Below are 23,286 nucleotides of genomic sequence, written 5' to 3'. Positions count from 1 at the left end.
GATAATTGTTGGCAGCTGCTGAGACGTCTTGGGCCCACACATCTTGGCTGAATTCGCAGGCGCTGTTCACTCCCATCTTTTCGCCGAGATCCCGGCAAAGAAATCTTCAGTGAACTTCATACTGCATTGAGCATAGTTTATCAATACACAGGGTGGAGAGAGAAAACTCCCGCAGAAGCTATCGTTTCGGATATTCTTCTATCAGCCAGCGACGCTGCATTTGCGTAGAAAGAATGACACTCGGAAAAAGTTTCAAAGCGATAAAATAAAAAGCCTTGATTTAAAAAGAAAAAAGTGAAACAGAAACAGGAAAGTTGTAATTCGTCTACCCTAGGATCAAAATGCCATCTTGCGCTCAGAGCACCAGCTGACCTGCCTAATGCTTCGCGGTGCTGAATTTGTTTATAGGTACAGGGGAAATTCCGAGAACGGACAATAACTGCGCGCTTAAAACAGCGCGCTAAGAATAATAGCCAATCATATTCCAGAAGTTCACCACTACCGCAGATTTCAAAATCATAGGAGCCACACTCAAGCATTAAAATTTAGTAGGCAGCTAACAATTTTTTGTTTATTACCTTTTTGTACAAGTATACTGCGCTGCTGAATTCTCGTATCTACTTAAAATGGCAGGACTTGTTAACCTTCTATATAATCAGTTATCTGTCAGACATAACAAAAGACTCTCGAAAGCTCTTACATGAAGGTTAGCATGGCGAACAGGCATTAGGGGTTTGCTCATGGTATACCAACTGAATATCAATATTGTTTAATGGTTAAGTATATAATTATTCTCTTAAGATAGACCTCGAATTGTAAGGCGCTTGAAGGGATACCTTTGGATAGGGTTCGTTCTAAGTTATATATATCAAGAAAATATCTCTTGGAATTCTGCGACTTTCTAAATGAAATACATTGACATCTCATGGTAAATACATTTCCTGACAAGCCACAGCATTGCTCCACTCTTATGCTTAAGTATTTTGTAAACCGATACAGACGAGTGGTCAGGATCTGGAAATGTTCCGTTCTTCAACTAGGCAGTAGCCTTGCTGCCGCCGTAGTTTTTTCATTTTTGTGGTAATACTGAAAGATCCGTCCTTACCCTTCTTCAGAGAAACATGTCGGCTGAAAGGCGGGTTCTCTGGAAATCTTTAGAGGCTGAAATATTTCGGTATGATGGCAAGTATTCCTGCTGTACCAGGCAGGTGATTCATTCAAGCAGCTTGTAGACCAACATCGTGTTTAAAAACAAAGTGAGCTCTCGCGGCGCCGCAGAAGACTGGGGGTGAAAAGTAGGCTTACCGCCGAAAGGAATACGTGGAAGCTAAATATTTCAAATCTTTTTTTCAGATTCTACGGTACACTTGTGTGGTCGTGTTTCTGTATAGATCAACCATTAACATTCCAGAACAGATTGTGAAATTTTAAAATGCCTTTTCAAGGACGCAGTAGTTTTTTAACACGGCAAAACCTATGGGGGTGCAAGTTGTCAGGGCGACCCATCGAATGACACGCAAACACAACTTACCTCAGCATTTTTCTCATTTGGCATAGCTCCAGCCGTTGTGGCCGATCATTAAGAGTTTCGAAGATGTGTGCGACAAAGTATGCTACTTGAGTCATGAAGCAATCTATTCTTAAAAAACCCAAAAAAATTGTCTGGTGTGAAGCGGTATATGCCACCGAAAGGCTCGCTATCTGCTGGGTGTATCTCCAAGTCGCGCAAAAATGTTTTCTAGCGTGATATACTCCATATGCGCTGAATTTTCTAGGTAATGAAAGACGTAGAAGGCGTGTTGCCCACGCAAAACTACATTTTAAAAGCGCTTCTCCAACGTCACGTCGACGGAACGAAACAGAACAGCCCTCTATAACAGATGGCTTCGTAGAGGTCGTTCTGTTCCACCGCGGACGACCCCAACACCCGTGAACGCTATTTGTGTGACGATACATGTTCATTTGGTCATCTGCTGCTGTGCAGTTAGTTTATCGTCCTGTGTAAGGAGCGTTAGTAATTAAGAAAGAATGTACCCCGAGCAGCAGCACGTCGGACAAGACGAGAAGCTGTCACGATTTTCAGAAGCACTCAGCGAGTAGCCAGTTTTTTTTTTTCTCAGGCATATAGTGGACATCAAAATGACACTGCATACATTGTGATACTTTTTCGTAATGACATTCGCTAACTCTTAAACATCTGCCGTGCATATAGGTGCTCTCCAAAACCGCAGAATAATTTCTAAGTTTCTTCCTCACATGTGCTTCTTTGGGCAATGCTCGAGACATGTACAACCCTACGTTTCGCGAGGTTTTAAAAATATTCCGCCCTTTAATGAGGTTTCATTGTTTTATCATCTGCTACACGAGGTTCATTGTTACTCTGCGCCGAATGACGACATTATAGGTGCATTTGGAAATCAGTAAAGTGCTTTGAATTTTTTTCGTTCAATGTATTTTAATGGTTGGTATGCCTTTTTTACCCTCAGGTGTCCTACCCAGGTGGCAGCAGCGCCGCCGCATCTTGCTTATGTCACAGATCGGTGTTGGTTTATATACACTGTAGCACAGCGAAAAACGCTTCCTTGGTCTCTTGAGGGACATTGCGGTGGTAGTCAAAGGTCGGCTGTATCCCCCCCCCCCCCCCCCCTTGCTTACGCTGCAAATAGCGATAAGCACACATTTTAGAGGGCTTCCTCATTGACATCTTGTGCGACTTTCGCGTTATATCGCCTAATTGGCGGACGTATCATACCATGCGTTCCGTAGATGACGCGGCGTAATCTCGCGTGCAATGCTGTTTCAACTCGCGCTGTGAGGCAAACATCATCGTGTTCATCGTGCACTGGACAGCAAAAATATTCGCCGTGCACAGGCAAGAGCGCACTAATCTTGTTGTTTCACTAAAAAATGGCGCATACTCACAAGGGAGTTCAGCCATGACAAGACGGTGATTATATTACGCAGCCTATAAGCCTTGTCTAAGACTACAACACAATACAGCGCTGTATAATGAACATCGCAATCTACATAGTCTTATCTCTGCTGCTTTGTCATTTAAGCGGCGTAAGTATCGCATAAGCATACACTATCGCGCTAAAAATACACACCGCAGCCGTCCGAGACAGGCTGCCGAGGCGAAGGAATGAGAATCAAGAGTAACCGTTTGGTGAAAATCTTGAAAAATGCGTAATCCTAATTCTTTTTTCAATACGAAGTAGAGTTGGGCGAAACCGATATTCACACTGCGGTTCTCTTTAAAGGAGGCTCATGATCTACCTGTACGCTACCGCTGATATCCCTCGCCTGACTTTGGACGGATTGTGTTGCCGAAGCAATCGTTTTTAATTTAGCCTTACCTTGGCGACACACATTTCTTCATATGCAGGATGCTTGATAAGAATGCTGTTGTCCATGGCTCTATATCTTCCAATAAAGACAAGGCTTTGTTCTTTGATGCAGCCCAGCAGGCCATAGATACGACTGTTTACGAGTGTTGTGTTGTTAAATTTTTGGCACATAGGCAGCTAAGACCATCATGCGCCAAACACAAGGTTGCTCAGCATCTTTTAGGAGTCAGAATGAGAATGTTTGGGAAGTTGCAGCTTACACAGGAACCCCATTGTTTAAAAATAAAAACTGATGAACTTTCAACAAGTGTGTTGTCTTCTAACACTAACCAGGTGTGAAATCGGAGCTATTCATTTTAGAATAGACTGAATGTCAAGCAGTTAACGTGATACTACCACAACATTTTCTAATATTTGAGATGCTTTAAATACACTTGGCGAGAGAAAGTTTCAGAGATAGAGGCAAATAACTGCTGCCGAGGTTGGGGCGATTTACACTGTTTAAATATTGCAACAATAATGGATTTTTCTAAGCTTGTGGTAGCTTTTCCATATCTCATATCCAATAGACACTAATGAGTTTTTATTAGTAGTTTCAAACAGGTACGTTAGAATTTCTTAATGCATTTCTTGGGCCCCTAGTGAGGTCTGTTTTTGGCAAAGAGTACTGTATGTATTTTTGAGGTATAATGAAATGATTATATAGCTCAACTGCGCCGTCGCTTTTTGGAAGCTTTTGTCTTTCAGCGATATTTTAGATATTGAGAAAGTGTCAACGTAATGTGAGGATGTAGAGACAGTGGAAATATATATACCTTACATGTCTGCCTCGTCTTCACTACTTAATTGAGGATTATGGGCTGTAAACACAATAATATAAAATTGGGAGTAGCTTCCGTCTAATCGAAAATTTGCGCCCACATTTTATACAGTTTACTGAGTTATTTATTGACGTCCAACACCTTTACCAAATCCATAGTGGGTGCCACAGCGCGAAGACACGAAGCACACAAGAAGAGGAGCACAAAAGACGAGAGCTCGTCTGTTGTGCTTCTCTTCTTGTGTTCTTCGTGTCTACGAGCTGTACCGCCCACTGCACAATTGTACCAACTCGCCCAACTGTCCATCCTACCTTTACCAAAGTTGTTTTTCAACATGTCAATAAATAAACCGTGCTGATCCTCTTGTCTTCTTAAATATTATGAGGTTTTCTTCTGTTGGGTGCCTGCGGAAAGTTCCTCAGCCTTTTTTAGGTTTCTTTTTTGCATCCTGTCATTTTTGATCATACCAAGCTTTGTGGTTTTGATACATAACTTCCGAGATTTGTGGAATAACTGAACATGTCGAATTATTTATACGGTATAAACTCTTTCATTTGTTACATCTACGGAGCGCACTTTACAGAAAGGACTATTCCTAGATTTTCTTCAGAATTGAAAAGTGGCAAGTCGGCTAAATGCAGCTTCCACCAATACCGTTCGCACGGGGTGATTTCTAGTGATGATGAAAATCTGGGCCCACTTGCACAAACGATCTTAAGACTGTCTTAGCTAAGTCCAGACTTAACTGCAGTCTTAAGGATAGGCCGCTAGCATGGCTGCTTAAAACTGGAGCCAAGACTGGGCTCCAGTCTTACTTCAGTCTTGACTTGAATAAGTCGCGTGTCAGATTACGACTCTAGAGCCGTCTTAGTTAAGACACAAGGACGGCAGGTACCTAAGTAGCGAAATAGGGGAAAGCAGGGACGTGCAATTTGCAAAGCAGAGGCTTTGCAAATAGCTGAGGAAAGGAGGATGGCAAAAGGTATGGGGGAAAGAGAAAGATGCAAGGTTCTCAATGCGGATTTTCAGAAAATAGCAACGAGAGATAAGAATGCCTTCTTTAACATACAGTGTCAAGCAGTTGAGGACAACAGCCAATTAAGGAACACAAGAGCTCTGTATAAGACAATCAAAGATATCAAAGGAAGCTTCTGTGCTAAGCTGGGCGTGATAAAGGACAAACGAGGCAAGGACCTCACTGAAGCCTCAGAGATAAAGAAGAGGTGGCAGGAATACACAGAAGAACTGTACAAGAAGGACCCGGATGTGCAAACCCAACATAGGACGGTTGTGATTACTGATCTCGAGCCGGGCATCCTGAAGAGTGAAGTTGAATGGGCCTTAGCCAGCCTTGCTAAGAACAAAGCTAGCGGAATTGATGGTATTCCAGCTGAGTTGCTTCAAAACCTCAACCACGACGCTGTTAACACACTGCATACATTATGTCAAAAGATTTGGACAACCCTGCAGTGGCCACAGGATTGGAGGAGGTCAGTTTACATCCCCATTCCAAAGAAAGGCAGTGCCAAAGATTGTTCCAACTACCGCACGATCGCGCTTATTTCGCATGCTAGCAAGGTGATGTTAAAAATCCTGCAAGGTAGGCTGCAGCAGTATGTGGATCGCGAGCTTCCGGACGTGCAAGCTGGGTTTCGCAAGGGCAGACGAACTAGAGACCAAATTGCCAACCTTCGCTGGATCATGGAAAAAGCAAGAGAGTTCCAGAAACCCATTTACTTCTCCTTTATTGATTATGCGAAAGCGTTTGACTGCGTAGATCACAGCAGATTGTGGCAAGCTCTCAAAGAGATGGGAGTTCCAATTCACCTCATCTGTCTCCTCAGGAACCGTTATGAAGGGCAAGAGGCCAAAGTCAGAACTGGGAATGCTCTTACTGATTGGTTTCCGATTGAGAAAGGGGTGAGGCAAGGCTGCATACTGTCGCCCTGCCTATTTAACCTATATGCAGAGTGCATCACGAGGAAGGCCGGTCTGGACGAGTCTTCAGCTGGAGTGAGGATCGCTGGAAAACGCATCAACAACCTTAGATATGCGGATGATACCACTTTAATGGCAGAAAGTGAAGTGGACCTCAAGAGACTTCTGATGCGCGTACAAGAAGAGAGTGAGAAGTTTGGGCTTAAACTGAACATTAAAAAGACGAAGATCATGGCGTCTTGCCCTATCAAGTCCTGGAGCATCAATGGACAAGAAGTGGAAGCTGTGACAGATTTTCTGTTCTTGGGCGCCAAGATTACCTCGGAAGGAGACTGCAGCCATGAAATTAGGAGACGCCTGCTTCTGGGAAAGAGAGCAATGGTTAGCCTTGACCGCCTAGTAAAGAGCAGAGACATTAGTCTGCCAACCAAGATCCGTATAACCCGTGCTATGGTCTTTCCAGTTGTGATGTATGGATGCGAGAGTTGGACTGTGAAAAAGGCTGACCGCCGAAGAATTGACGCGTTTGAATTGTGGTGCTGGCGAAGACTCTTAAGAGTTCCTTGGACTGCCAGAAGATCAAATCAGTCGATATTGTCGACCATAAACCCTGAATGCTCATTGGAGGGTCAAATTCTAAAGTTAAAGCTCAGCTACTTTGGTCATCTGATGAGAGGAGAGGAGTCGCTGGAGAAAGATTTGATGTTGGGAAAGGTTGAGGGTCGCCGGAGAAGGGGTAGGCAGCGAACGCGATGGTTAGATGGCATTCTCGAGGCATTGCAGATGAAGCTATGTGATGTTAAGAAGATAGTGAGAGACCGGAAAGCGTGGCGTGACATGGTCCATAGGGTCACGAAGAGTCGGACACGACTGAACGCCTGAACTGAACTGAGGGACGTGCTGGCCCCGTCCCAGCTTTGAGATGTAAACTTTGTCATTCTTGCGTTGTGCTAGATCCGTGCCATTGCTTTTTTGCGACTTAAGATTGTGTCATGAGGTAAAATGACCAACGCGGTTGCTGAGGGTGTTCATGGAAGCAACTCTGGTGAACACGAGCCGTGCCGAAGTGAGCAACGAAGATTGCAGTCGGGTGTTTTGCTGTTTGACCTGTGCGCTCACTAGTTCGTTTTTTCCTCTGTCAGCATTCGTTTTCCAGCAGTCTATTTCTTTGCAACTGTTGAAATCACTGGTTCTGCGTTTCGGCACCCGGCTGCAAGCGTACGAAGCATTTGGGCTTCTTTTGCGGCGCAGTAAGGCAGCCAAGCACATTGTCAATCAGTGAGCGTTCAGTGAAAAGAGAGAAAAAAATAGAATGTGCGATAAAATCGTCCTTGTGACTAAGTGCGTCTCCGGTGATGGCGGAAGAGCTTTAAGTACGTCTCCGGTGATGGCGGAAGAGCTTCCGCGTCCAACGCGCATGCTGTGATGTGTAATTTTATTCGACGTATGTGTGTGTGCGTGCTTATGTGTGCGCGCTGTGCACCGTGTGCATACGTCTCGTGGCGAAGTGATGAGTTGTGCGCGTGATCACGCCTGTGTCACGTCTGTGGTTGTCGGTGGCTTTAATGCAATGCTGTGCTCTCTACATGCCTCCATTTTACTGTCTCCGTACTGTAAACGACCGGTGATCAGCACAAACTTTCGTCCTTGGGTCGTGTTTGTGTTCACAAAGCATTTGGGCTGCGATTGGCGTGAATTGCAGTAACATTCCCGCTGCAATTAACGCACAAATGGCAAGAAAGGTTTTATGAAGTTGGATGTGAGAAAAAATCGGGAAGAGACACGCACAGACCACGTTTTCACTAGTTGCTGCTATTGCAGCATTTTATTTTATTCCTTTATTTTTGCAATGTGCGCCACAGATGTGCTACCATTTTTTCCCCCGCTTTATACAGATATGGTCTTTGTATGAAGATTGGGAAAGACTCAACCTTGCTTTTATCTTTGTTTTTGCTGGCCGTATTTTTACCTCGTGACATAATAGGAATTGCGGTATGGTGTGTTGCACTGCAGAAAACAGTCTAGTTTGATAGTTAGCAAGGGGTATATTCATTACATGTGTTGCTTGATGTTGATTAAAAATAGTAAGCTTGACAGAAAGGACTTTTTGTGTGACACATGTCTTCAAAAATAGGAACAGCTGTTAGACGATTTGGTGGTGCTCCACATTTGTGAACAGGGCATACACATGCGTACACATAACAGCGCATACACATAAAACATGAAGTGCTTAAGCGACTTTTACTGAGCGGTGTCAATGACAGGACTTGTTGCCGCTTGGCTGGAATACCAAGCGCTCATGGATCAATTGTAGTCGTAACAAGTCATTGTTAGACATTTGGTCATTACAAATCATTTTAGTCACTTCTAATCAATTGCAATTACAGGTCGTCGGTACACATATGTGGGTCATCACAAGTCATAACCTCTAATAATCAATATCACTATCATTTTTTCTTTCACATGTTCTCATATGACAGAGACTTCCCGGTAACGGGTCCGCCACTCACCTACTAAAATAGAACAAACCGACTGACTTCATTCAAGAAGCAATTTAGTGCTTTCTGTACATCTTCTGCCCATACGTTTTGAGAACATGATTTTTTTTTTACAGGATTTTGCATGTCAAGTTTTAAGCAATGTCATAGTCGGGATGTGCACAAGCTAACATCACCCTTTTTTTAACATACACTGAGATTGCACAGTGCATGGCCAGCTTTGTGTTTAGTCACCATCTAAACGCAGACACCAAGGCCACAATCGAAGTAGGGTTCTCCAAATCTAACAGTCAAGTTCCATAAACTGGGTCACTGCGTTGTGCTCAGACAACATGAGTACCCACAGGCCGCCGAGCTGCAAGCTGTGTTGTGAATGACGTAATTTTGGGCCTAGGAACAACACAAAGGCTTGGTAATAAATTATGGAGGCTGAAAACAAGGCAATTAACGAATTAAACAGTTTATTTACAAGAGGAAATTGTTACGAAAAATTATTCTTGAAAAAAAAAACTCAACATAAGCAACAGGCATGCACATGCTTGCTGGGCACTGGCCTTATTAGACAGTGACCAACTAGCATAAGCCTCTTGATGCTGGCTGAAAATATTTTGCATGCACTTGCATAATGACATGAGCAAAGATGTTCATAGAATGACTGAGAAATGAAACATGCAGTAAACTGAAATCAGTGAACACAGAGTACTAATAATAACTGTCAGCATTTTGAAACAAGGATCACTGAATAGGAATGTTGGATATTTATGTAATTTTATACCTGAGTATTTAATAAAAATTGCATTGCAATATTCTTAATGGTACACAGGTACCTCTTGAAAGATTCAGTGTACTATGCATTACGTTGTGAAATACAAAACAGCAATTTAAAAATAATATTATAATATACTTTATTTTTCCTTTAATACAAGGAAAGGCGAGGAGCAGCCGCTAAAAAGCTGCTTCGAAGAGACGCTTGATAGGGCGGCTGCCCCTGTATATGACGGCATTTAACAGCAGAAAAATCAAGTTTATACAATGAATAAATAGTGAATGGAGAAATAGTTAAATTACAAAAACGCACAAGGTAAATAAGGAAAAATTCATGAAAATAATACAGAGACACGCTGCAAGATAGCACACTTAATTTAAAAATATGTATTCATAGAAACAATTTGCGGATTAATTGACTGGGAGGAAGAGAGAAACCTTGACCACTATAAGGAAAGTGTTGATTTAATATGGTAGGAAGCCTGAAGCGAAGCATCTGCTTGACATAGTTTTTCCGGCATGCTGTAACGTGCCAATGCTCCGGGTTACGGGTGTCGTATGTGTTTATGTTGTCTTGAAGGGCTGCTATGAGTGTTAGTGTGTTGTCCGCTTTAGTGATGTCATGTTTATATAATCGCAAAAGCCTGTAGTTATACAAAGATGTTATTTTACCCATTTTTAGCTGCTTACATATTGGTCCTGTATGTTCGAGGTAAGAAGCTTTAGCAATATTTTTTTATTCTACGTTTTTGAAGGAGTATTAACTTTGTAATGTTTTCTGCTGTTGTTGTTGCCCATACTAGCAAGGAGTAGTGCAGAACTGACGAAAAGAGTGAATTATAAAGCATAGTGTTAATGGTAAGTGGAAATACTGGGAAATGCCGGCGTAGAGAACATATTGTGCGTGGTAGTTTGTTGACTAAATATTCTATGTGAACATCCCATGTCATGTGCTCTGAGAAGTACATGCCTAACGTTTTCACAGAGTGAGCAATTTCTATTTTTGTGCCACTGGGTACTATTGATAAAGCTCGATTGCTTTATTTCTGGGATGGAAGAGAATTGCTTTTGTTTTATTGTCATTTAGGTTTAGACTGTTTTGACACGCCCAGTGTTCAGTTTTTTACAAGGTTATGTTAGCCCGACTGGATAGCTCTATGCCTGAGTGACCAGAATGAAACAGACTTGCATCCTCAGCGTAAATAATGTATTTTGCAGATGAATCTATGGAAACAAGATCATTAATGTAGATAATAAAAGGAAGGGGGCCAAAAAGACTGCCTTGCGATATTCTCTGTATACCATATTGGTGGGTATGTTCCTCCCCCCTCCCCCTTTTTTCCGGAAGTTTTGTTTAAACCCAGCCAAACACCCCTTTAAAATTGTAGCATCCCATCTACTTTCACGTAATAGGTTAATCATTGTCAATATGAGGTGTTAGTGCACATGCAGGTAAATAATCACAGTGTTCAGATATTAGCAAGGACAAAGAACATACTTTCATTAACAGTATTTAACGTCCCTAATAAAATCGCGTACGAAGGAGAGTGTATAAATACGTCAACAACCATTTATAGGCGCTGGCTGTTGTGACCGTGACCTACTTTGCCTACTGCAATCATTAAAGGTATTGACAGCACTGAAAACCTCATGTCTGGAGACTTTTTTTTGGAGGCTTTCACTTAACAGCAAAAGCAAAGATTAAAATGCTAGACAAGTGACGATACTGCACTTTTAGAGCTGACGTACGAACAGTATGCAATTTTGTCTGCTGCACCACAATCGAGCTATTTTTCGGCCGAAATATTTAAATTTATGTAAGTTGTTGGAAAAAAAAATGCTTTCAAACTTGGCATATTGCTATCATTACATTCAATTGTTGGCCTTAAGTGATTCACACAAACATTTCAATGATGACCATTTGGAAGTGAAGTGCAGCGTAGCACAACCACAAGGAAATGTGTGCAAACAATTAATATATTATGATATAGAATCTTAGCAAAATATCCTATTGTGCACATTGTTTCCATGCCCTCAGCCTGCTCAATAACCCAAAGAAAAACTAAGCAATTTAAAAAGATCATGAGCCTTAAAGGGTTGAATGTTGAAGGATTGTAGTTTTTCATGTAAAATATTGTGATGCTACTATCTGAAAAAGCCGGAGCCAACGGCAAATAAAGATGAGGCGGTTTTCAGCGTTCTGCACATGGCACACGCCGAGCGAGAGTACATGAAGTCATGGGTAGTAGTAGCACCTTGCATAAAAACAATTACTTTAATATAAAAAAATGCAACTGAAAAGCAAAGCCCCCGATGCACTGTACGGTAGCACCTTATGAAGCATCATTTTGTGAGGGCGATGATAGTGGAAATGAAATATGTTACGTTATGTATTGTGATTGAAAAAGCTTTTCTTTACTTGTGTGGTGTTGTGAGCACAACTCATACTTTTGATCATCGATTCCTTCATCACAATGAATACCCATGTAAAACTTGGTAACATTTATGTCCAACCTGCATAGCAATAAAATGTTGATTATTATGGAATTGTAAGAGTGATTTAGCTACCCTGCTATAGTGGTTACCTTGATGTTATCATAGAGGGGTTCTTGCATAGCTCCCACTCTCACACTGTGTTCACATTCCATTAGGTGATTGTCCTGTGCCTCCCATATGAGGGAGAGTACCACTTGCCAAAAGTGTCAAATACTGCCTGTGTGTTGTGCGACGTCGGTGCATGCTAAATAAACCCAGGTGGTCGAAATTTCTGAAGGCCTTTACTACGTCTCTTATAGCTTGAGTCACTGTGGGACACAAAACCGCACTAAGCAAACCAATCATGTGTGTGCCATTACAAGCCCCTCATTTTGCTACACTTTCTTGGCCAACATTGACAACATTTATTTTTATTTATTTATTTACAACACTGTAAGTCCTTACGGGCTGTTACAGGGTTGGAAATAAACAGAAAACACAGAAGATAAGGCACGAACATTACTACAAGAAATACATAACTAGTTTTATTCGAAAGCCTTAGCTGAGCTAGTGTTATAAAAAAATGTTGGGGGTTCAGGTTTTTAAATTCAACAATGGTTTTCGGAAGGAACGAATGCTTAAACAGGCCAATTGTAGGTGTGTGCGGCATGATAGCAAATGAGTGATTAGTACGGGCTGATAATCTTCCTGGGGTTTGGATATACAGAGTAGAGTCCATGTTAATCTTATTTTCATGGAGATTATAAAGAAACTTGAGGCGCGCTATTTTTTCTACATGTCACTAGTTCAGGTAGTTAAGCTTGGATGCGTAGAGCAGTCACTGACTGTATTTTTTTTGGTAAGCCGAAATTATAGATATTAAGGCTAATCGTTGCACCCTCTCGAGTTTATTAATCTGATACTGGCAATGTGGGTCCCATATAACTCTATATATACTCCCATATATTCTAACTTAGGTCGGACCATACTTTTAATTGCTTGAAGCTTAAAATCAGGTGTTGAGTGTTTCAGTTTACGTTTTAAGAAGCCAAGGATTCGTTGAGCTGAACCAAATATCTGATCAATGTGTACGGCCCAATTTAAAGTTTCAGTAATTGAGCGCTAAGTATGTTAATTTGCTGGTAATAGTATATGTAAACAGTAGGGGAGATTTCTTGCTGGTTATGGCAAAAGATTTCATTGGTTGATTTGCATATCCCATTTCATACACCAATTATAGACCTTTCAAAGACTACTCCAGCAACATTTGCTCATCATCAGTTCTTACGTGGCAAAACAAGAGACAGTCGTGTGCGAACAGCCGCACTTCCACATGACAGTCTATATCTTCAGCAATGTCGTTATGTATATTAAAAAATAACACCGGACCTAAAACAGAACCTAGTGATAAACCGTATGATACATGAGAGGTGTATGAATGTTCGCCGGCTATTTCGACAAATTGTTTCCTGTTGGAAAGGTAAGCGCGTACCCAGTTAATAATCCGCAAATCAATGCCATATGCATGCATTTCTTTAAGCAGTTTATCATGACACACTTTGTCAAATGCTTTACGTAGGTCTAATGCAATAACATCTATCTGTTTCTTTGCTGCAAAGGTACGAATAGATTCAATAAGTTGGGTTACTGTCGATAAGCGACGTCGAAACCATGTTGCCTGGGGTAAAACAGACTGTTATTTTCGAGAAAGTCCATTAAATGTTTAGCTGTAACATGATCGAGTAGTTTGCACGAAGTAGATAAAATAAATATAAAACGATAATTTTACCCGATTTATGAACTGGAGTAACCCTCGCAAGCAGCCAATCAATCTGAACAGAACATTCACGCAGAGATACAGTAAAACCCTTCACCAAGAACTCTGAGACCCATTCGCAATAATGCCTGCGGAATTCATTAGGTATCATATCGGGACCTGACGGCTTTTTCGAGGTCATCTTTAGTAACAAATTGACAACACTCCTTCTTTCGAGATAACATTGCTTTGATCCTTATTACAATCAGTGTTGGCCATATACATTGCTACCGTTGTACTCTCGTCAGGCCTTGGGACAAAGACAGAGCTGAAGAAACTGTTAAACACGTTAGCAATTATGGATGGAGTGATGCAGATATTTCCATTCACCTCGACACCATTCAAATCAGGTTTAGAGCCGGATAGGTAACGCCAGAATTTATGAGAACTTTGCATAGATGCTTGTAATGTGGTAGAAAAATACAATCTTCTAGCTTTCTATAGCTCTTCTCGCACCGGCATACTAAACTTAGCAATAAGAACCGGGTTTATTAGAATTTTTTGCCGTGCACGCCGTAGTGTTAGGTATAAGTTACGCGTTATTCATGTTACGCGTTATTCATGGACTGGGTATTTCTACTCGTCTCATTTTAGTGGGTGTCATACAGTCCAGAACCATACAGTCAAGAACAACAGTTTTAAAATATGTCCATAAAGTGCCTACATCTCTAGTATTTGGGATTCGGTCGAGTGCAAACTCTAAATTGTCAAGTATTGCGGTATCGTCAGCCTGATGAAAGTTATAAGCAGTTACCATTTTGTTACGTGTAATGTTGTTATCCAATCAGACGTTCGCCACAATTTTGTTCAGAAATTCCATCCTCTATAGTTACGTCGCACTGCAAAACACCGTCTGTTAGAAGTAAGTCCAGTATGCCGCTGCCCTGCCCTTGCACTCGGGTTGCTGGATTAGAACCACCTGATTAGACCACGCTCAGCCATCATTTCTAACATGTAATCGGCATGCAGTTTTTCTACTGTTCCTGGGATTCAAAATTCCCAGTCTACACCTGGCAGGTTGAAGTCACCCAGCAGCACAATTCTGCTACGCTTATTGGCAATATAATCATCCGTCTTCTGAAAAAGTTCAACCGAGCTAACAGGGGCCTGTACAATACGCCCATTATCAATACGGTATCCTTAAGAAATAACGTGCATCATACACTTTCATTATAATCTATGGGATGAAGATGTTTGTAGGTTAAACTTTTCTCTATTAACAAGGCGACGCCATCACCGCTTGTTTTTGGTTTGTTCCTGAAGACATGATAGTTGGGTGGAAAAAAATTCATCGTCATGTACGTCGTCGTGTAACCAAGTTTCTGTGCCAGCAATTAGGTGCGGTTCGTGCAACACTGACAAAACTTCGAACAGTTCAGGCTTATTAACAATACTGCGGGCATTAACATTTAGCAGACTGAGCCCCTTATTGAATATTTGTCAATGGCCTTTATCGGATGAGCTGCCGCGAGTGCTGCTCAGCTTAACACGACTGTTAGTTTCCATGTTACAGGTATAGGCTACACGATTTACTGTCAGTTTGTCACGGATACATTTAATGTTTGCGCCAGCGTCTTTATCGTCTTTTACTGATTGCCACAGTAGCTTTCACAGTAACATAATACATAAATACATAATAAATATAGGACAAGCCATGGTTGAGAGCTGGATTTTGTTACAGCGCATTTTTATCGTGGTCATGCAGCCTGAGAAAAAGGTCTTCAAGACAGCGGACAGAGTAATCAAGGGAGTTGGAAACATCTCTCACATTCCTGGCAAACACAAAATGTACCTGCTTGCAGCGACAGGTAGTATCTGTACTCAAAACCCATTGCTCACACTGGATACAGAAATATGAGTATGTGAACTCTTCGGGCTAATAAAAGGGTTCAAAAATTGCAACTGCAGTTATACATTTCAAAGTGTGTGTAGATAGTTTGCTATAACTTAATGCAATATGCCTTTTTAATTGCATAAACACTTTGGAAACATCTGCATTCTTGTGAATTACACTTTAAAAGCAGGCTGGTCAGGACTGCACCAATTATCCCCACAAAAGTGAGTGCTTAATTATACTGGAGCCTGATACAGCAACCTTGAAGGTTTGCTAGATATCTTAAAAGTCCAACGTTGACAGCTGCAGCTTCGGATGTGTGGACACTGAACGTTTGGGCACCACACAAAGCTGACAAGGCTGACACCAACAGCACAGGTGCAACGGGTCTCACTTCTCTAGTGAACATCCATGTTGCAGACATTGAACACATAGTGCTGACACCAAGCACATAGGAGCAATCAAAACAATCTGCAGCTAGTCTAACTTCCAGTGGCGCTGTGAACGTCCCAGCTCAACACAATAAGCACACAGCGTTGACACTAAAAGCAGCGGGGACGTATAACATCCAGCATCAACGGGCTACTTGCGAGCTGCTAACTGATATTACAGAACAAGCACTGTTTGAACGCAAAAAATCACTGAAGCACTAATGCAGAGACGATCCGTTGGTTTGTGCACACTCTCAAATGCAGCCCAGCACTAGGATCTTGAAGAGACTGCAATGGATGGCGCCCACGACGCGTTGGAAGCCTCCCAAAGCTTTGATGTATTCACGCCCGGCCCATCCTCCGGAGAATGACGGCTGGAAACAAGACGTACGTGTTTCACTTGTGACACACTCTTCAATTGCTCTTAATTTGGAACCTACATGTAGCGGTACGAAAGCATGTTTGAGCTGCACGCCCCATTTTACACACTGAGCGGGAAGAAACAGGCGATTAGCAAGCGAGACTCATCCGAGGTTTGAAACTGGCAGCTCGTGCCGCGTTTAGACGTAGGCACACCACTAAAGGCCCCAATGGGATATACGGTGCCAGTACACACAACAGTCAAAACGGAAAAAAAAATATGTGCGTCGCAACAACTACGACGACAAATACGGCAACCAAGAAATGGCTTCGGAAACACACCATCAGTTATTCTGCGTCGTCCGGTATCCTAGCACAAACAAAACGGTGATGAAGAGCATCACTACATTTCCGCGTACTATAATTATTTTTTTTTTACTGCACTCACCGTCTAATACACGAGAGACGTATCATAGCAAAGCACCCGCGCAAAAGAATGGCGAAAATGTTCAAGCTCACCTCAAGCCCACGAATCCATAGCGACTCGCATGGCAGTCCAGAGAGCAACGGAAGAACGTCGAAACAAGTTCCCAGTCACCAAACAACTCCGTGAAGACGCGTTTCACCTCTGCCTCAACACGAAGGGGTACAGAAAAAGCTTAGTTGAACATTTTCCACGCTCGAAGAGATCTATCATGTGCATCCAGCCGTAGCAGCCGCACTGCAGCCATTTTGAATCTTAATAAAGTTTGCAGTTAATCTGCCTGAATGCTGTCTTTAAGCTCCGTGTTAACCGCAGTCTTAAACGCGCACTGAACGTTTTGTGCAAGCAACTTGAGCCGTAGGGAAATCTAAGCTAAGAACGCTGGCCGTAGGGACATCAGAGCCAACCGAGATAGACTTGATGCCTGCACAAAGCCTATGAACGAGCGGGCCAGTCACGACGTTTGCCGCAATATTTCACCGAGAGGTGGCAACCCCATAGAAGTAGCGGCTTGGCTTGACGCTCATATACGCGTTTTTGTTTTTGTTGTAGCCCCTTGCCTTTCTTGCGTTGTCTTGTCAGATAAGGATGTGCGCGCCGCTTCTCGGGAGCTTTACAAAATAACTGAAACTGCACTAAATCCCGTCGTCATGTTTTGGGAGGCCGTAAAACTAAACAGATGGTCACTCGTTGTGTGTTGATCGGCGTGGTGTGCGTTCGTTTACGTTTTCTCGTTCGTCGAATGCCTGCGGAGCGTCAGTATCGCGTGCTGCCCGGTGCAGATCTCCATTTGTGTCGTGAACGTGCTTTCAGAGACAGGAAATATCCCTGCGAGTAGGAGCTGCAGCTTCGATCTCGCTTCGGCAGGGTCAGCATCCGTTAACCAAGCCCGACTCATCGCAGTCATGCGTTAACTTCATACTGTCTGGTGCTTCTGGCGTTGAAGTTTTCGCTACCGGCGGATTTCTCATAAAGGCTAGTGAACCGGTCGGCGTGGACGAGTCGACGGCAAGCCGGGCAGTAAGAAGAGTCGTTGTCATTTCACCCATTTTGCCTATTGTGATGTTTCTTGACCAGTCAAGGCAGGAAGGAATAGAAGAAAGTGCTTAAATCGTATACCTTTATTTAGCGGTTGTTGTGATATACAGGGCCCATAGCGGACGTTAGCGACAGCGAAGCAATATTTTCAGGAACGTTTATTTTTTTCACTTATTACGGTCACAAGCGTTTATTGCCTTGATCGAGCACAATGGTTTGCTAAGTCAGGACTATAGTACCGATTGCGTACCTTGATGGGGTTTGCATCATACACGGTCTACGACAAGTTTTTTTTTTTTTTTTAAAGGCTTGCCTTGGTGGCATAGAATGAGGCTGTCGTTTTACTTAAAGGGAATCATGCAGTCTATTTTCTTCAAAGAATTGGAGCAAGCTCCGGCTCCTAATTTGTCCATTAGCCACAAGTGTAAATGTTCCTCCTTTGTAGCCGACAGTCGATCCAACGTCTTGTAGTCGTCTTATTCTTGACGGCTGCATTCCTGCGAATGTCTATAAAATGTGGCGAAGATACACCTCCGCAGCTGGCCTTGTACACTTAGGGCATATGCTCTACACTGCATCCTCTTCAGAGCCCCATAGGCACGTCACCGATGGAGTAAGGGACGACAAGTCTTGCTGCGCTATAGCATCAGCGTGGAATTTAACCTCTGATTTGTGCCGCCACATGATTGCCTGCAGCTGTAAGCGATGAATATGCGCACCAGAAGTGATATATGCTTTCTGCTTTACAGCTGGCCATCCCAGGATGAGCTGAGGGGCTGCATGAGCAACTTCTGTGCTGCTGGAGGTTTCCCTGGCATCGTGGGCGCCATCTATGCCACTCATGTCAAGATCCAGGCCAATGAGCTGTATGAGGAAGCGTACATATAAATAGGCATTTCTATCACTCCATCTTCGTGCAGCTTGTGGTGGACTCAAGTGCCAGATCCTCGATGTGGTCGCAAAGTGGCCTGGTGGCACATACGACGCCGGAGTGCTCACACACAGCGTCCTCGCACAACTCTTCAAATCGCGCTCTTACATCGGCAACCTGCTGCAGTGGCTATCCATGCAGGCTATGGCTCCAGAATATGTAGATGTACGGCAAAACGTGATACAGCGCGGCTCACGACACCACCAGAGCAGTGATTGAAAGGTAGGTGCGCAGCACGTTCTAAAATTTGGATTGCATGATATCCCGGACACTGACCGATTGTGGATGTCCGTGTTGTTCGAAGAGCTTGGTACAGTTGCGAGCGTTGTTGAACGAACAATGTATGCTGAAAGAAATTGACCTTGATGTCGCATTTGTTTACTAGTTAAATAACACTGCAGTCATAACTTTGGCCAAGCCTGTAGGGGGGGGGGCGGAGAGGGAGGGGAGCTTCTCAGCAAACAAACAAATTTAGATTGGGTGTCAGTCAAGTTATATTTATTGAATGACACATATCAATCTTTACTTAGCAATTATATTTGTCCAAAAAATCATAGCAATATTTTGTCATTTCCGCATGATATATATTTTCTTAAATGAAGGTATAAAAATATTTCTGTTCATTATTGGTGCATGGGTATTTACTGCATTACATTGCACCGGGCACGTTTCATGTTGTGTGATAGCCTGGATGAGCAAATGTTACTCAGAGCAGATGTGGCTTTATTTGAAATGCATCATGATGGAGAGAGAATTTTTATTATTCTGCATATGCATTCACTTTGACTGCAGCAACTTGCGTTACCCGCGTCACCAACTTTATAGCGGCAGTGCATAGCCAACTCACCATGCTCGTTTTTGGTAGGGCAGCTGAAACGCTGCTTCCATTCTCTCCATGATCAGCAGCACATGTCACTGGACCATGTGTGGACCAGCATCATGACGAGGTTCTAACTCCATAACGTATCCAAGGAGTATACGTGCAGCATAGGCAAGCACACGGAACTGTACATGCTTATCCTCACTGGAGTTATAGATATAGCACGATTTCTCCTTCTTTAAGACAGTTACGTGAAATAAATTATGTCTGTGCTAGTCACTCAGTTTAATGTTTTCATTGGGTGACCTCTCATGACCGGATAACTATGCAAATGTGCTTATTTCATTATGTGCTACGTCAGTCTTGTATTGACATCCTGAAGCCTACGCAAGAGTGTACATTGGAGTATTTGCTGCTGAGCTTTTTAACATTGCAGTACATATAGAGCATAATAACAGATGGAGCATAAACATCTCCTTTTTACTTCATTTTGATTGCAACATCTGATTCGAGACATGTAAATAGGATATTATACTGACCACTAAGCTTAATGTCTACCTGCAGTGGATTTACAGTGGTTAGGGTGCTCGACTACTGCACCCAAATATGAAGGATTGAATGCTGGCCACGGTGACCACATTTCGATAGAGGCAAACACATAGGCGCCCGTCTGCTGTGCAATGTCAGTGATTGTTAAAAGATCCAAGGTGGTCGAAATTTTCCTACCTCTCCACTGCTGCATCTCTCGTAGCTTGGGTCACTGTGGGATGTTAAGCCCAATAAATGAAACGAAGCGTAACCTTAACATCGGTTACACCAAGAATTGGTTCCATGTGGTAAATTATGGTACTTAACAGATTACAGATACGTTTTTAAGCCGTAAATTTGTTATTTTATTACCTGAAATATATATTTTGCTGGCGTCTGTGCAGTAAATTGTTAAACATGCAAGATGTTTTTCCACCACTCAAAGATTGCCATTTTGTCAAATACTTGCACACTATCAGAGTGCAATGGTAAACTCTGGGAGACTTGCTGAATGTGTGCAAAAGCAGAAGTCCGGGCTACCATATTGTGGTAGGTGTTCACAGCCCCAGGTTTTGTATAAATTGTCTCGTTGTATGGCACCCATGACAGCAATGCTGGGACGATCCATGTGGCATAAAAATGAAATGCGAGCTACCTGCTCAAAGTGTAACGAGTAATTTTGCCATCAACATTCAATGATCATACCTGTAATATTGACAGTGCTTACATTTCAATTACAGTTGCGACAACTGAAAAATATAAATAGGGCCACAGAAAACTGTCTTATTATTTGCAGGTAAAACATTCAACAACATTTTGATTAACCTTGTATTAGATTGTTTATAGCCTTTTGTAGCACTCCTCACCCACCATGATTCAAATCATGTGCATGTTTTTTTGTGTCCAGTTTTTATGTCAACTAAGCTTTTCTGCAATATACTCTTGCAAGTGCTTCAAAATTAATAATTCCACCCTTTGAGACCAATACCTGTAACCCTTACAAACTGTCGTTTGTTATTTATTCTCTGCTGCTCACTATGTCGTGTGACTTGCAGAACAAATGTCAGCACGTCTGGTGCGTGTGTAAGGCATCTACAACTGTCATTTTGTACTTTTCTCAAGTATATATTGTTTTCTTGTATGATAATATTTCTTGCCAAAGTGGGCCACCTTTTCCTCAATTGTATTCTGCGAGAACAGTATGTGGAAATGATTTGGCTCAATGTCGTGCTGGGTCTGGTCATATGCTTGCAATAAATCACCTCAAGGGCTACTGATCTTGCATATCTGTATATGGTTGCAATACCACTCGAAACCTGTGCACATCCAACACCCAGAACAGGCCAGTATTATGTAACTGGAAGTAAAGTACCTGGTCGTTTATCTGCAGGAAAAAACGGTGAGAGCAAAATCTGTGGTTGCGTAAGTATACCACATTACTGTCACGTTGACAACTGCTGTAGTCATATGAACAGCTGTATTTGTCAACAATGCTGTAACATATTTGTGTTTGTTTGTGTTTCAGAATTTGGGGTGTGGTGTACTGGCATTTTGATATACAAATCGAGTACACTTGTGGGGAAGAATGCATTAGAATATCTATTCTACAAACTAGTGCAAAAATAATAAAAATGGATAAAAATAAATTTTGTGCGTCATTTCTGCCTAACATTTGCACATGACTGATATTGTACATAGGCATACACCAGAACTAAAAGTGCATTACAAATGTTACACAGCTTTGGACATACAATTTATTTTTCAATAAGGCCCTGCATGAAACTAGTTTAAGCTTTCATATCGTGGCAGAATGTAGTAAACTTTCATGTACCTTTATAAGCCTTTAAGGATCCAGAAAAAATCTGCGGTATATAAGAAGGCATTGTTTATTTAAGGGGCCTTAATAAATTGACAGAAACCATTTGTACCTGACGTGCACTTGTGCGATTTTGTCTGCTTTTTAAATGAAAGCGTATTGAGAACGACGTTATTATCGGGTTTCGTAAAGCGTTTTACTGGGCACACCGTCGCAAAGGCCCTCTTTACAAAACGGCCCCGCCGCGTTTTGAGAATACTTCACTGAATGGTACATGCGATCACGGTGAAGCGTGGAAGCATTCAAAGTAAGGTAATTGAGAAATTAACGGTATATTTGGTATTTTTACACTAGTCACAAATTCAAATCAACTTTTCGGAAGACGGATATATTAACAAGCATATTTAAATCGTATAGATTTTTTCGCGAAGCCCCTCTAGAACTAAAACCGCGTATTTTGCAGTACGTCAATACGTCCCCGTTTTCTATTCAGGGGTGTTGCAGGCATGTGTTCTAACCTGTGCTGCTGCTAAGCGCAAGTTTTTCTTTTAGTGCTATTGCGGTCCGTTTTGTATACCGCTGGTATATAGGTTTACAGGCAACGTTCCGAGCGACGGGCCTGTGCCTGCAGTGGGTAAGGAAACCGTGTCGAAGGAAGGATATGGTGACGGCTCTAAAAATGGGAATGTGTGAGCGTGGCAGCTAGAGAGGCGTTTTCTAAAAACGGAATGATTTTGAATATTGGAATGATATTGGTGAATGAGCGGCCCAACAGTCTCGCGTCAAGATAAAATGCATGATGGTGAATCTTGCGTCGAGATAAAACGCACGATCCGTGAATGAGCGACCTTTAGAGAAGAGGTCGAAATTTTGTGATCCTTCCAATACAGCATCTTTTGTCACAACCTGATTTTAGGTCACATCTGCGGCGCACATAACCTCAATTGTAGCTACAGTGCATAGACACGGCCGCTCAACGGAGGCGCACTTGGGTGCGGCCCGTCGCGTCGCCCAGAAGAGCCGTATTGCGCCTAGTTCTCATCGCCACCGCTGCGGTGCCACCGCTCCGGGACGAGTCCGGGCAGAGAGCTGCGCTCAGCGGCCGTGGCTGTGCTTTCGTTTCGGCGTCCGCGTGGTCGGCGCTTGCTCAATTTAGGATTATGATCGACGTTTCACACATTATGTGACGCTACGTGCTAGTTTGCTATTGATAAGGTGATAGCGGCATGTCATCATCACTAGGCTTTTCCAAGTGATTCGTGGTCTTCCGTTTACAACGAGATCGAGGCAGTCGTGTGCTTCGCTGAGTGCACACCCATTTAGTTGCGTTTCAACCACTGTAATAACGTATTAGATATTACAGTATTGAAATCGGGCCACTGTT

General features: G+C 42.6%; 1 protein-coding gene across 1 annotated transcript in view; it reads left to right on the top strand.

The window, feature by feature from the left end:
- The first annotated feature begins 18,587 nt into the window (after positions 1 to 18,587).
- The window catches only part of LOC146174986 (uncharacterized), a 44,972-nt gene continuing 40,273 nt past the window's right edge, over positions 18,588 to 23,286 (top strand). The window contains exon 1 of the mRNA XM_084585495.1: positions 18,588 to 18,685. Within this exon, the coding sequence (XP_084441621.1) occupies positions 18,588 to 18,685 (98 nt within the window). The remainder of the gene's footprint in view (positions 18,686 to 23,286) is intronic.

This window comes from Amblyomma maculatum, chromosome 11 (assembly GCF_055883805.1).
Source record: "Amblyomma maculatum isolate TAMU_Amacu chromosome 11, ASM5588380v1, whole genome shotgun sequence".
NCBI classification, from domain to species: domain Eukaryota; kingdom Metazoa; phylum Arthropoda; class Arachnida; order Ixodida; family Ixodidae; genus Amblyomma; species Amblyomma maculatum.
Note: the sequence above shows the minus strand (reverse complement) of the source record. Positions and strands in the feature narration are given on the sequence as shown.